The following is a 15,417-nucleotide window of genomic DNA, read 5'->3' on the forward strand; positions in this document are numbered from 1 at the left end:
GAATAATTTTAATTTAGTTTTGTGTTTACTCTCATTAAAAAAAAAACCAGGGTTGATACCTAGAAAAGAAGGATTTGAAGGGAGATTGGGAGACTGAAAACTGAGGGGAATTGAGTTGTTTTGGCTCTGTTTTCTGCTTGTGCTGTGGGAGCAGGAGGGAAGATCAACAACTTTAGAGCAGGAATGAACTGGTATCCAACAAAGTCCCAGCCTAAATCATTGATATCAGTCCTGGAAAATCCCAGCCTAAATCATTGATATCAGTCCTGGAAAATCCCAGCCTAAATCATTGATATCAGTCCTGGAAAATCCCAGCCTAAATCATTGATATCAGTCCTAGAAAATCCCAGCCTAAATCATTGATATCACTCCTGGAAAATCCCAGCCTAAATCATTGATATCAGTCCTAGAAAATCCCAGCCTAAATCATTGATCTCAGTCCTGGAAAATCCCAGCCTAAATCATTGACTGGGTAAGACATGGCAGGGATGGAGAGTCAAGCAAAGGCCGCGTTTGGAATAATTTTAATTTAGTTTTGTGTTTACTCTCATTAAAAAAAAAACCAGGGTTGATACCTAGAAAAGAAGGATTTGAAGGGAGATTGGGAGACTGAAAACTGAGGGGAATTGAGTTGTTTTGGCTCTGTTTTCTGCTTGTGCTGTGGGAGCAGGAGGGAAGATCAACAACTTTAGAGCAGGAATGAACTGGTATCCAACAAAGTCCCAGCCTAAATCATTGATATCAGTCCTGGAAAATCCCAGCCTAAATCATTGATATCAATCCTAGAAAATCCCAGCCTAAATCATTGGTATCAGTCCTAGAAAATCCCAGCCTAAATCATTGGTATCAGTCCTAGAAAATCCCAGCCTAAATCATTGATATCAGTCCTAGAAAGCCCCAGCCTAAATCACTGATCTCATTCCTAGAAAATCACAGCCCAAATCATTGATCTCAGTCCTAGAAAATCCCAGCCTAAATCATTGACTGGGTAAGACATGGCAGGGATGGAGAGTCAAGCAAAGGCCGCGTTTGGAATAATTATAATTTAGTTTTGTGTTTACTCTCATTAAAAAAACCAGGGTTGATACCTAGAAAAGAAGGATTTGAAGGGAGATTGGGAGACTGAAAACTGAGGGGAATTGAGTTGTTTTGGCTCTGTTTTCTGCTTGTGCTGTGGGAGCAGGAGGGAAGATCAACAACTTTAGAGCAGGAATGAACTGGTATCCAACAAAGTCCCAGCCTAAATCATTGATATCAATCCTAGAAAATCCCAGCCTAAATCATTGATATCAGTCCTAGAAAATCCCAGCCTAAATCACTGATCTCATTCCTAGAAAATCCCAGCCCAAATCATTGATCTCAGTCCTAGAAAGCCCCAGCCTAAATCATTGACTGGGTAAGACATGGCAGGGATGGAGCAAAGGCCTGTTTGGAATAATTTTAATTTAGTTTTGTGTTTACTCTCATTAAAAAAACCAGGGTTGATATGTGGAAAAGAAGGATTTGAAGGGAGATTGGGGTGATTGGGAGGCTGGAATGGAAACTGAGGGGAAATTGAGTTGTTTTGGCTCTGGCATCTTCCTGGAGCTGTGTGGTTCCTGCTTGTGCTGTGGGAGCAGGAGGGAAAATCAACAACTTTAGAGCAGGAATGAACTGGTATCCTAGAAAATCCCAGCCTAAATCATTGATCTCAGTCCTAGAAAATCCCAGCCTAAATCATTGATATCAGTCCTGGAAAATCCCAGCCTAAATCATTGATCTCAGTCCTGGAAAATCCCAGCCTAAATCATTGATATCAGTCCTGGAAAATCCCAGCCTAAATCATTGATATCAGTCCTGGAAAATCCCAGCCTAAATCATTGATATCAGTCCTAGAAAATCCCAGCCTAAATCATTGATATCACTCCTGGAAAATCCCAGCCTAAATCATTGATCTCAGTCCTGGAAAATCCCAGCCTAAATCATTGACTGGGTAAGACATGGCAGGGATGGAGAGTCAAGCAAAGGCCGCGTTTGGAATAATTTTAATTTAGTTTTGTGTTTACTCTCATTAAAAAAAAAACCAGGGTTGATACCTAGAAAAGAAGGATTTGAAGGGAGATTGGGAGACTGAAAACTGAGGGGAATTGAGTTGTTTTGGCTCTGTTTTCTGCTTGTGCTGTGGGAGCAGGAGGGAAGATCAACAACTTTAGAGCAGGAATGAACTGGTATCCAACAAAGTCCCAGCCTAAATCATTGATATCAGTCCTGGAAAATCCCAGCCTAAATCATTGATATCAATCCTAGAAAATCCCAGCCTAAATCATTGGTATCAGTCCTAGAAAATCCCAGCCTAAATCATTGGTATCAGTCCTAGAAAATCCCAGCCTAAATCATTGATATCAATCCTAGAAAATCCCAGCCTAAATCATTGGTATCAGTCCTAGAAAATCCCAGCCTAAATCATTGGTATCAGTCCTAGAAAATCCCAGCCTAAATCACTGATCTCATTCCTAGAAAATCCCAGCCCAAATCATTGATCTCAGTCCTAGAAAATCCCAGCCTAAATCATTGACTGGGTAAGACATGGCAGGGATGGAGAGTCAAGCAAAGGCCGCGTTTGGAATAATTTTAATTTAGTTTTGTGTTTACTCTCATTAAAAAAACCAGGGTTGATACCTAGAAAAGAAGGATTTGAAGGGAGATTGGGGTGATTGAGAGGCTGGAATGGAAACTGAGGGGGAACTGAGTTGTTTTGGCTCTGGCATCTTCCTGGAGCTGTGCAGCTCCTGGCTCTGAGGTGGGAGCAGCCGGGAAGGAGGAGCTGAGGGGGTGCTTTGATCCCTACCTGGCTGCACCCGAGCTCTTTCTCACCAAGCACCACAGGCCGGAGTGGGTGAACATGGAACAACTTGGAAACATTTTTTATTTTTTTTTGGGGGGTAGTGACTCACTGCAACTTACCCAAAGTGACCTGATTTAGTTAAATGAGGCTAAATATAACCCATGTGAACAGTACTGACATGTGGGAGGAGACGCCAGAGTTGGCACTCAGCCCCTCACTTCTGCAGGGAACATCTTTCACGACTGGTGACTAATAATTTTTTACTCTCGCCGCCTTTGGAAATAACAATCCCTGCTCCTTTATTTTTTTTTTTTTTTTCCCTTCACCCCCTTGTAGGGAGAGAAATGAGGGAAATGCTGCGGGCTTAACCTTGCTTTGTGAATTGCAGCTCTCTGCTATGGACAGTGCCATCACCCTGTGGCAGTTCCTCCTCCAGCTGCTGCAAGAGCCCCAGAACAAGAACATCATCTGCTGGACCTCCAACGACGGGGAATTCAAGCTGCTGCAGGCAGAGGAGGTGGCCAGGCTCTGGGGGATCCGTAAGAACAAGCCCAGCATGAACTATGATAAACTCAGCCGGGCGCTGCGCTACTACTACGTGAAGGTAGGCTGGAAATCCTGCTCCAATCCTTATCCCTCTGAGCTAAGGAGCTTTGTTCCCTCCTCCTCCTCCTCCTCCTCCTCCTCCTCCTCTCCTTGCTGTGCCAGCTTGAAGGAAGTTGAGCTGCTTTGTTTAAAGGCGCTTGGTTGGTTTTTAATTTTGTTTATCGCCGCGCTGTTTCCTCCTCGCTGCTTTGTGTTGGGAGGTTCTGGTGGCTTTGCTCATCCAAGTTTGCCTTTGGATCCTCATCCCCCTTCTAAAAATACACACCCAGCAAGGGTTAAAATCCCAGTAAAGCACAGGAAGTTTTAAGGGTTAAAATGCAGGTAAAGCATGGGGAGAGTTTTGAGGGTTAAAATGCAGGTAAAGCACAGGGAGAGTTTTGAGGGTTAAAATCCAGGTAAAACATAGGAAGAGTTTTGAGGGTTAAAATCCAGGTGAAGCACAGGAAGAATTTTAAGGGTTAAAATGCAGGTAAAGCATGGGGAGAGTTTTAAGGGTTAAAATGCAGGTGAAGCACAGGGAGAGTTTTAAGGGTTAAAATCCAGGTAAAACATAGGAAGAGTTTTGAGGGTTAAAATCCAGGTAAAGCTCAGGGAGAGTTTTGCTGCTTTGTGTTGGGAGGTTCTGGTGGCTTTGCTCATCCAAGTTTGCCTTTGGATCCTCATCCCTCTTCTAAAAATACACACCCAGCAAGGGTTAAAATGCAGGTAAAGCACAGGGAGTGTTTTAAGGGTTAAAATGCAGGTAAAGCACAGGGAGAGTTTTGAGGGTTAAAATGCAGGTAAAGCACAGGGAGAGTTTTGAGGGTTAAAATCCAGGTGAAGCACAGGGAGATTTACACACACCCAGCAAGGGTTAAAATGCAGGTAAAGCATGGGGAGAGTTTTAAGGGTTAAACCCAGGTAAAGCACAGGGAGAGTTTTAAGGGTTAAAATCCAGGTAAAACATAGGAAGAGTTTTGAGGGTTAAAATCGAGGTAAAGCTCAGGGAGAGTTTTGCTGCTTTGTGTTGGGAGGTTCTGGTGGCTTTGCTCATCCAAGTTTGCCTTTGGATCCTCATCCCCCTTCTAAAAATACACACCCAGCAAGGGTTAAAATCCCAGTAAAGCACAGGAAGTGTTTTAAGGGTTAAAATGCAGGTAAAGCACAGGGAGTGTTTTAAGGGTTAAAATGCAGGTAAAGCACAGGGAGAGTTTTAAGGGTTAAAATGCAGGTAAAGCACAGGGAGTGTTTTAAGGGTTAAAATGCAGGTAAAGCACAGGGAGAGTTTTGAGGGTTAAAATGCAGGTAAAGCACAGGGAGAGTTTTAAGGGTTAAAATGCAGGTAAAGCACAGGGAGACTTTTAAGGGTTAAAATGCAGGTAAAGCACAATGGAGACGTTTAAGGGTTAAAATGCAGGTAAAGCACAGGGAGAGTTTTAAGCTTTAAAATGCAGGTAAAGCTCAGGGAGAGTTTTAAGGGTTAAAATCCAGGTAAAGCCCAGGGAGAGTTTTTATTTCACAGGAAGAAGTTTAAGCTGCATTAATTTAACAGAGAATCTATTGGAGATACTGAATTAATATTTTGCCTGGTTTAATTCCCACTGTATCTTACCCAGAATGATGAGTGTTCTGCTTGAAAATATTTGTGGAAATTCTGTTTGGTGTAGTCAGAAATGGTAAAAAAAATAGGGAAAAATATAGTTTATATAATAGAGTTTATATAGGGAGACGATGATGATGGAGAGCCTGAACATTGCACCACTTCCAGATCTTTTTGCAGCTTTCTCTTTGCATTTATTCCTTTCAAAATAAACATTTTCCATCCCTAAATATTTTTATTTTCTCTGTGTATTTCACCTTCGCTCTGCGCACTGTTTTCAGCCCAGCAGAGTAAGAAGCTTTTGTTTATCCAACATCTTGGAGTTTCTCACCTCTGTTTCCCTTTATCCCGTGTGTGAGTGGAGCAGATAAAAATAACCCCCAGTTTCTGAGGAGCCTGGAGCAGGCGGGAGGAGGGAGCTGGTGCTCATCGCTGGCTGCCACAAATCTGCTTTTGGCACTGAGAGATCTCAGCAGCAATCAGGGAATGATAAATAAGGATAATTCCGAGTGCAGAGTGTGTGTGGCATTTTGCTGAGGAGCAAAACAAGTTTGACAGATGCTGTTCTGTGGTATTGAAATAACTGATTAGCCTGCGTTCTGCTGACGAGTTCAGCTGCTTATTTTCCTTTATTAGCATCTTATTAAGAATAAAGGTGGTTTGGTTTGAAGTGCAAGCTCTCAGCTCTGCAGTCCTGGAGAAAACATTTAGCAAGTTCTGTTAAATTACCCATAGTGCACCCAGCTAAGTGATCCTTGCTGGGAGTAAAGAGCATTTTTTTAATATTAATCAGAATTTCTTGGCATTTTTTAAGCTGTTTTTAGTATGTTTAATGTCAGGTTAAGCTCACCTGTTGCAGTGTTTTGTCTGCCAGCTCCGAGAACAGAACTGGAACACTCAGGGTGTTTTTAAAACAGGAAAAGAAGAAACATTCTTTTTTTTTTTTATTTTTTTTTTCTTTTGGCTGAAAGATTACAGACTTTAATTCCTCTGCCTATTTTAGGCAGTGCTTGCAGGAAGAAAATTAATCTGGAGAAAGATCTAAATATACTTTTGTCTCCTTCTCCACCAGAATATCATTAAGAAGGTGAACGGGAAGAAGTTTGTGTACAAATTTGTGTCCTACCCCGAGATCCTCAACATGGACCCCCTTGCGGTGGGCAGGGCGGAGGGGGACCCCGAAGTGCCCGGCTTTGGGGAGGTCACCAGCGCCCCCAAGGAGGCGGAGAGCTGCGGCAAGGAGAAATCGCAGCCGTGCGCAAAGTCCTCGAGCCGCAACGACTACATCCACTCGGGCCTGTACTCCTCCTTCACCCTCAACTCCCTCAACTCCTCCGGCGTGAAGCTCTTCAGGTCCATCAAGATCGAGAACCCGGCCGAGAAGCTGGCGGAGAAGAAACCTCAGGACGCCGCCCCTTCTGTCATCAAGTTTGTCACCGTGCCCTCCAAAAAGCCGCCCTCAGCCCCGCTGGTGCCCGGCGCCTCGGCCGCGGCCGTCACCTCCGCGGCCTCTGCCGCCCCCAGCGCGGCCTCCTCGCTGCCGCTGGGCTCTGAGGAGACTCTGCACACGCTGGAGACTCTGGTGCTGCCCAAGCTGAGCGTCCCCGAGGCCCCTCCGGCGCCTTTGCCAAACCTGAGCGCCAGCTACGCCCCCACGCCCCCCGTTGCCTCGGTTTCCCCCGCGCTCCAGGCGCCCTCCACGCCGCCCTCGCCGCCGCTGAGCTCCAACCCCGAGCTGGACATTGACACGGACATCGAGTCCGTGGCCTCCCAGCAGCTGGAGCAGGCCCAGAGCCTGCAGCAGCCGTCCCCAGAGCCCAAGGAGCAGCAGGATTCAGCTGGGCTGGAGAAGGAGTTCGCCAATCACCTCTCCAGAGCCAAAAAACCCAAAGGGCTGGAGCTGGCCCCCACTCTGGTCATCACCGGCAGCGACCCCAGCCCGCTGGGCATCCTCAGCCCTTCCCTCCCAACCGCTTCTCTGACTCCGGCACTTTTCTCTCAGGTGATCAAATCTCCCTGAATTCCCTTCCTGGTTTCTTCCTTTTCTTTTTTTTTTTTTGTTTAAACTAACAATAGCGATGATGTTGGGCTTGAAAACAGCAAGTGGGAAATGAGTAGTGCGAGTGAGAAATGAGTAGTGCAAGTGGGAAATGAGTAGTGCAAGAGAGAAATGAGTAGTGCAAGTGGGAAATCAATAGTGCGAGTGGGAAATCAATAGTGCGAGTGGGAAATCAATAGTGCGAGTGGGAAATGAGTAGTGCAGGAGGGAAATGAGTAGTGCAAGTGGGAAATGAAAAGTAGTGGGAAATGAGTAGTGCAAGTGAGAAATGAATAGTGCAAGTGGGAAATGAGTAGTGTGAGTGGGAAATGAAAAGTTGTGGGAAATGAGTAGTGCAGGTGGGAAATGAGTAGTGTGAGTGGGAAATGAGTAGTGCAGGTGGGAAATGAGTAGTGTGAGTGGGAAATGAGTAGTGTGAGTGGGAAATGAGTAGTGCAAGTGAGAAATGAGTAGTGCAAGTGGGAAATGAGTAGTGCAAGTGAGAAATCAATAGTGCGAGTGGGAAGTGAGTAGTGCAAGTGAGAAATGAGTAGTGCAAGTGGGAAGTGAGTAGTGCAAATGGGAAATGAGTAGTGCAAGTGAGAAATGAGTAGTGTGAGTGAGAAATGAGTAGTGTGAGTGAGAAATGAGTAGTGTGAGTGAGAAATGAGTAGTGCAGGTGAGAAATGAGTAGTGCAAGTGAGAAATGAGTAGTGCGAGTGGGAAATGAGTAGTGCAAGTGAGGAATGAGTAGTGCGAGTGGGAAATGAGTAGTGCGAGTGGGAAATGTATATCCCCTGCTGGAATTCCAGGGAAAAGGCTGGAATTCTATGGGAAGGGCTGGAATTCTGTGGGGAAAGGCTGGAATTTCCATGCTGTAATTCCGTGGGAAAGGCAGGAATTCCATGGGAAAGGCCAGAATTCCATGTGGAAAGGCCGGAATTCCGTGGGGAAAGGCCGGAATTCCGTGGGGAAAGGCCGGGATTCCCTGGGGAAAGGCCGGAATTCCATGTGGAAAGGCCGGAATTCCGTGGGGAAAGGCCAGAATCACTGTGGAAAGGCCGGAATTCCATGGGGAAAGGCCAGAATTCCGTGTGGAAAGGCCGGAATTCTGTGGGGAAAGGCCGGAATTCTTTGTGGAAAGGCCGGAATTCCGTGGGGAAAGGCCGGAATTCCGTGGGGAAAGGCCGGAATTCTGTGGGGAAAGGCCGGAATTCCGTGTGGAAAGGCCGGAATTCCGTGGGGAAAGGCCAGAATCACTGTGGAAAGGCCGGAATTCCGTGGGGAAAGGCCAGAATTCCGTGTGGAAAGGCCGGAATTCCGTGTAGAAAGGCCGGAATTCTGTGGGGAAAGGCCGGAATTCTTTGTGGAAAGGCCGGAATTCCGTGGGGAAAGGCCGGAATTCTGTGGGGAAAGGCCGGAATTCCGTGTGGAAAGGCCGGAATTCCGTGTGGAAAGGCTGGAATTCCGTGAGGAAAGGCCGGAATTCTGTGTGGAAAGGCCGGAATTCCCTGTGGGGAAAGGCCGGAATTCCCTGTGGAAAGGCCAGAATTCCCTGTGGAAAGGCCAGAATTCCATGTGGAAAGGCCGGAATTCTGTGTGGAAAGACCAGAATTTTGTGTGGAAAGGCCGGAATTTTGTGTGGAAAGGCCAGAATTCCCTGTGGAAAAGCTGGAATTCCATGGGGAAAGGCCGGAATTCCCTGTGGAAAGGCCGGAATTCCATGTGGAAAGGCCGGAATTCCCTGTGGGGAAAGGCTGGAATTCTGTGTGAGAAGGCCGGAATTCCGTGTGGGAAGGCCAGAATTCCGTGTGGGAAGGCCGGAATTCCGTGTGGAAAGGCCGGAATTTTGTGGAGAAAGGCCGGAATTCCCTGTGGAAAGGCCGGAATTCCGTGTGGAAAGGCCGGAATTCCCTGTGGAAGCCTCTGACGGCCGCTCCCCTCCGTTCGCAGACCCCCATCCTGCTGACCCCCAGCCCGCTGCTCTCCAGCATCCACTTCTGGAGCACCCTGAGCCCCGTGGCGCCGCTGAGCCCCGCCCGCCTGCAGGGCGCCAACACCCTCTTCCAGGTGAGTGTCCCAGGGACTCCCCTCTTCCAGGGATTCCCATTTCCCAGGGACTCCCCTCTTCCAGGTGAGTGTCCCAGGGACTCCCCTCTTCCAGGTGAGTGTCCCAGGGACTCCCCTTCCCAGGGACTCCCCTCTTCCAGGGAATCACATTCCCAGGGACTCCCCTCTTCCAGGTGAGTGTCCCGGGGACTCCCCTTCCCAGGGAATCACATTCCCAGGCATTCCCAGGGACTCCCCAGGGACTCCCCTCTTCCAGGGATTCCCATTCCCAGGCATTCCCAGGGATTCCCATTCCCAGGGACTCCTCTCTTCCAGGGAATCACATTCCCAGGCATTCCCAGGAATTCCCATTTCCCAGGGATTCTCAGAGATTCCCATTTCCCAGGGGTTCCCATTTCCCAGGGGTTCCCATTTCCCAGGGGTTCCCATTGTCCAGTGATTCCATTTTTTCCCAGGAATTCCATTTTTCCCAGGGATTCCCATTCCCAGGGACTCCCCTCTTCCAGGGAATCCCGTTCCCAGGCATTCCCAGGCATTCCCGTTCCCAGGGACTCCCCTCTTCCAGGTGAGCTGTCCCCAAGGACTCCCCTCTTCCAGGGAATCACATTCCCAGGGACTCCCCTTTTCCAGGGATTCCCATTCCCAGGCATTCCCAGGGATTCCCATTCCCCAGGGACTCCCCTTTTCCAGGGATTCCCATTCCCAGGCATTCCCAGGGATTCCCATTCCCCAGGGAATGCCGTTGTCCAGGGGCTCCCCTTTTCCCAGGGGTTCCTATTCCCAGGGATTCCCATTCTCCCAGGGGTTCCCCTTTTTGGGGAACTCCCATTTTCCCGGGATTCCCATTCCCAGGAATTCCCATTTCCCAGGGATTCTCAGAGATTCCCATTTCCCAGGGGTTCCCTTTTCCAGAGGTTCCCATTGTCCAGGGATTCCATTTTTTCCCAGGAATTCCATTTTCCCCAGGGATTCCCCTTTTCCAGGGACTCCCCTTTTCAAGGGATTCCCATTCCCCAGGGAATGCCATTGTCCAGGGTTTCCCTTCTGCAGGGATTCCCATTTCTCCAGGGATTCCCCTTTTCCAGGTAGTCCCATTTTTCCCAAGGATTCCATTTTTCCCAGGGATTCCCATTTCCCAGGGATTCCCATTTCCCAGGCGTTCCCATTCTCCCAGGGATTCCTTCACATTCTCCAGGGATTCCCATTATTTCCAGGGATTCCCATTTTCCAGGGATTCCCATTATTTCCAGGGATTCCCATTTTCCAAGGATTCCCATTATTTCCAGGGATTCCCATTTTCCAGGGACTCCCATTTTTCCAGTGATTCCCATTTTTCCAGGAATTCCCATTATTTCCAAGGATTCCCATTTTCCAGGGACTCCCATTTTTCCAGTGATTCCCATTTTCCAGTGATTCCCATTTTCCAGGGATTCCCATTTTCCAAGGATTCCCATTTTCCAGGGATTCCCATTTTTCCAGGGATTCCCATTATTTCCAGGAATTCCCATTATTTCCAAGGATTCCCATTTTCCAGGGACTCCCATTTTTCCAGTGATTCCCATTTTCCAGGGATTCCCATTATTTCCAAGGATTCCCATTATTTCCAGGGATTCCCATTTTCCAGGGATTCCCATTTTCCAGGGATTCCCATTTTCCAAGGATTCCCATTTTCCAGGGATTCCCATTTTTCCAGGGATTCCCATTATTTCCAGGAATTCCCATTATTTCCAAGGATTCCCATTTTCCAGGGACTCCCATTTTTCCAGTGATTCCCATTTTCCAGTGATTCCCATTTTCCAGGGATTCCCATTTTCCAAGGATTCCCATTTTCCAGGGATTCCCATTTTTCCAGGGATTCCCATTATTTCCAGGAATTCCCATTATTTCCAAGGGTTCCCATTTTCCAGGGACTCCCATTTTTCCAGTGATTTCCATTTTCCAGGGATTCCCATTATTTCCAAGGATTCCCATTATTTCCAGGGATTCCCATTATTTCCAGGGATTCCCATTTTCCAGGGATTCCCATTTTCCAGGGATTCCCATTTTTCCAGGGATTCCCATTTAGAGAGAGATTATTTTCCTTTTTTAAGTCTGTTCTTCCTGTAAAAAATTTCCTCCCTGTAACTTTTTTTTTTTTGGTTGAGATTTTCTTGAATTTTCGAAATTATCCAGGGATTAGAAATTTTAGAAAATTCTCCAGGGATTCCCCTTTTCCAGGGATTCCCTTTTTTCCAGGGATTCCCATTCCCAGGGAGTCCCATTTAGAGAAAGATTATTTCTCTTTTTTAGATCTGGTCTTCCTATAAAAATTTCCCCCCTGTAACTTTTTTTTTGCTTGAGATTTTCATGAATTTCAGAAATTTTCCACTCTATTGATTGCTCCAATCATTCCTGCTGAAAAACATTAATTCATCTCACAACTAAAAACATGAATTAATCTCACAAGTAAAAACATTCATCTCACAACTAAAAATATGAATTCATCTCACAAGTAAAAATATTAACCTCACAACTAAAAACATTAATTCATCTCACAACTAAAAACATGAATTAATCTCACAAGTAAAAACATTCATCTCACAACTAAAAATATTAATTCATCTCACAACTAAAAATATTAACCTCACAACTAAAAATATTAATTAATCTCACAACCATGAGGAGAAAAAGTGTGTGTTTGATCTCTGTGCTGATGTGTGGCACAGTTTTTGATGATTTTTATGGAAGAAATAATAAAATTCACCCCTGTGAGGATGGGGAAATTGCCCAGGGAAGCCGTGGCTGCTCCTGGATCCCTGGAAGTGTCCAAGACCAGGAGATTTTTTATTAAATAGGAAAAAATCCTCTATATTTAAGAAAAAAAATCCTCCTTTAGTTGTAATTCTGATGTTTTTCCCTCACACTTCCACTCTGCCACTGGAATTGCCACTCTGGCACTGGAGTTACATTTGCTGCCTGAATTTGCTGTGGTAAAAGGTAGAATTTAACTAATTTAATTAAATTTTTATTTAATTTCACTGAAATGAAAGAATTTAATGGAATTTTCTGGGCTGGGATCTGTCATCTCCTCGGAGATGAAGGAAGCTCCTCATCTCTACCATGAGGATATAAAATAAACAAGGAGGGCTGGAATGACAATTGATATTTCAGCTTGGAAACAGCTGATAATTAACTGGGGGGTGATTTAAACCCTTGTTTTCCTCAGAACCTGGATTAAAATCCCATTTTAATGAGGCTGTGGGGTCGCTGTGACACTGCTTGGCATTAAAATTAAATTAAAAGTGACAAGAGCATCCTTGGAATCTGGGATGGTTTGCTTCGTTTTGTTGTTACATTTGGGGTGGTTTTTTTGCCCTATTTTTTTTTTGTGCACAGATACGGAATAAACATTGAATTAAAAAAAATTTTTTTTTTTTTTTTGATGATTCTTGTTTTATTTTTCAGTTTCCATCCGTGCTGAACAGTCATGGCCCATTTACCCTGTCTGGACTGGATGGACCCTCCACCCCTGGCCCCTTTTCCCCAGACCTGCAGAAGACATAGCACAAGGAATTCATCCCTGCAACACAGCAAGGCAAGGACGGGACATTTCTTTTTTTTTAAAAAAAAAAACAAGCAGTTTGTAATTCCACTGAGATTCTCAACACTTGGAGTTGGAGTTGTTGCCATTCCCGAATCCAAAAAAAAAAAAAAAGACAAAAAAAGCACCTTTTTTGTGCAAAAATTCCCCGTTTTTTTGGAAGAACCCAGGTTGGGAATGTATATGCAAACGCCTTAATGGGAGCTGCAGCTCCAATTTTTTTCTCCTCCTCACTTTGGAAAATTTTTTTCCCTGTATCCAAAAGGAATTTTGGGTGGTGTTGCAGCAACTGACCCTGCACAAACAGCACCGGAGGAGGTTTGTCTCTGGAAAAAAACTTTTGGAAAAAAACTTTTGGAAAAAAGCCTAAAAAACAAAAAAAAAACCAAACAAAAAACAAACAAAACCCTCTGTTCTTCTGCTTCCTGTGCTCAGCAAGGAGAACCCTGAATCCTGATGGAAGCTGGAATTCCAGGAAAAGTTTGGGAATATTGGAGTTTGTGCTGCCAGCTCTGCCCCGAGGGCGCCACAACTTGTGCAGCAACAAAAGCACCAGAACTTTTCTGCTGCCTTTGTCTTTATTTTTATTTTTTTTTTTTTTTTTTTTTTTTCTTCTTCAAGGATTTATTCCAAATTTATATCCAGGACAATTCTGGGGAGAAGATTTGGGGCTGGATTTTGGATATTTCCCTTCCCATGAGGGGTGGGATGAGCTCCTTTCACTTCTCACAGACTTTCAATGCTGGAGTCCAAACATTTCTTGTGCCACACCTGGGAGCTCCGTGCTGGATCAGCAGGATGGGAGGATTTTCCCTGCGGTTTTGGGGGGTTTTCCTGCAGTTTTGGGGGGCTTTCCTGCAGTTTTGGGAGGTTTTTCCTGAGATTTAGGGGTTTTCCTGCAGTTTTGGGAGGTTTTCCTGCAGTTCTGGGAGGTTTTTCTTGCAATTTTGGGAGGTTTTTCTTGCAGTTTTGGGAGGGTTTTCCTGAGTTTTAGGGGTTTTCCTGCAGTTTTGGGGTTTTCCTGCAGTTTTGGGGGGTTTTCCTGCAGTTTTAGGAGGTTTTTCTTGCAATTTTGGGGGGTTTTTCTGCAGTTCTGGGAGGTTTTCCTGCAGTTTTAGGAGGTTTTTCTTGCAATTTTGGGGGGTTTTCCTGCAGTTTTGGGGGGTTTTTCTTGCAATTTTGGGGGGTTTTTCTGCAGTTCTGGGAGGTTTTTCTTGCAATTTTGAGGGGTTTTCCTGCAGTTTTGGGGGGTTTTTCTTGCAATTTTGGGGGGTTTTTCTGCAGTTTTGGGAGGTTTTCCTGCAGTTTTGGGAGGTTTTTCTTGCAATTTTGGGGGTTTTTCCAGCAGTTTTGGGGGGTTTTTCTTGCAATTTTGGGGGGTTTTCCTGCAGTTCTGGGAGGTTTTTCTTGCAAATTTGGGGGGTTTTCCTGCAGTTTTGAGGGATTTCTCTTGGGTTTTGGGGGAATTTTCCTTGGTTTTTGGGGAATTTTCCCTTGGTTTGGGGGAATTTTCCCTGGATTTTAGGGGAGGTTGCTGTCTGACTGCAATTCCAGAGCCCAGCATTAGTGTTGCTCTTCTTCCCTCACAGTTCTGGAAAATTTCCCTCACAAAAATTCCCCTAAAACTGCTCTTCTTCCCCCACAGTTCTGGAAAATTTTCCTCACAAAAATTCCCAGAAAACTGCTTTTCTTCCCTCACAGTTCTGGAAAATTTCCCTGATTTTCATCACAGAAATTCCCAGAAAATTCTGGAAAATTTCCCTGATTTTCCTCACAAAAATTCCCTTAAAACTGCTCTTCTTCCCCCACAGTTCTGGAAAATTTTCCTGATTTTCCTCACAAAAATTCCCAGAAAATTCTGGAAAATTTCCCTGATTTTCCTCACCAAAATTCCCAGAAAATTCTGGAAAATTTCCCTGATTTTCCTCACCAAAATTCCCAGAAAATTCTGGAAAATTTCCCTGATTTTCCTCACCAAAATTCCCAGAAAATTCTGGAAAATTTTCCTGATTTTCCTCACAAAAATTCCCAGAAAACAGATGGAAACATCTCTTCCTTCAGCATCCTCAGAGCTGAGGGAGATTTTCCCTGTGCTGTAAATTCTGCACCTTTTCCATGGAAAACTCAGAATTTCCCCAGAATTTTCTTTTTTCTGCCACTTCTCCAGGCTTGGAATTCCCTTTAAAAGCCACAACACCCAGGATTTTTCTTTGATTTTTCCCTTTTTGTATCCTGACACTGAAAAACAACAAAAAAAAAAACCAAAATCCACTTTTGTGTATTCCTGATGTGACAGGTGGGCGGAACATTTTTATTTTTGGGGCATTGTTCACCTGCCCGGGGGAAAAGTGGGAGGAAAAAAAAAAAAGATAAAAAATTGATAAAAAATTCAATTTTCAGGTGGAGAAGCAGGGAGTGAGCTCAAGCTCCTGTTGGCTCCTAAATGCTTCACATTTAGACATCAGCAGCTGCAGGAGGAAATTCCTGCACCTCTTAAAAATGTGCAATATTGAACCTTTTTATTTTTATTTTCATTTTATTTTTATTTTTTTTGGGAACGCAGGAGCGAAGCTGCGGTTGATCACGAAGATCTGGGATTATTATGATTTTTTTTTTTTATTTTATTTTTATTTTGCTTTGTGTTTTTGGAGCCTGCTCTGGGAAATTCCTGGAGCTGTTTGTAAATAAAGAGCAGCACTTTTTCGGGTTGGCCAATTTGA

The 15,417-nt window shown here is 45.0% G+C and overlaps 1 protein-coding gene across 1 annotated transcript in view; it reads left to right on the plus strand.

The window, feature by feature from the left end:
- Positions 1–13,103, plus strand: part of ELK4 (ETS transcription factor ELK4) — a 34,798-nt gene extending 21,695 nt beyond the window's left edge. The window contains exons 2-5 of the mRNA XM_058819437.1: positions 3,213–3,428; positions 6,082–7,011; positions 9,001–9,117; positions 12,562–13,103. Of these exons, the coding sequence (XP_058675420.1) occupies positions 3,222–3,428; positions 6,082–7,011; positions 9,001–9,117; positions 12,562–12,660 (1,353 nt within the window). The 5' untranslated portion in view covers positions 3,213–3,221 and the 3' untranslated portion in view covers positions 12,661–13,103. The remainder of the gene's footprint in view (positions 1–3,212; positions 3,429–6,081; positions 7,012–9,000; positions 9,118–12,561) is intronic.
- The last annotated feature ends 2,314 nt before the right edge of the window (positions 13,104–15,417 follow it).

This window comes from Ammospiza caudacuta, chromosome 24 (genome assembly GCF_027887145.1).
Source record: "Ammospiza caudacuta isolate bAmmCau1 chromosome 24, bAmmCau1.pri, whole genome shotgun sequence".
NCBI classification, from domain to species: Eukaryota; Metazoa; Chordata; class Aves; order Passeriformes; family Passerellidae; genus Ammospiza; species Ammospiza caudacuta.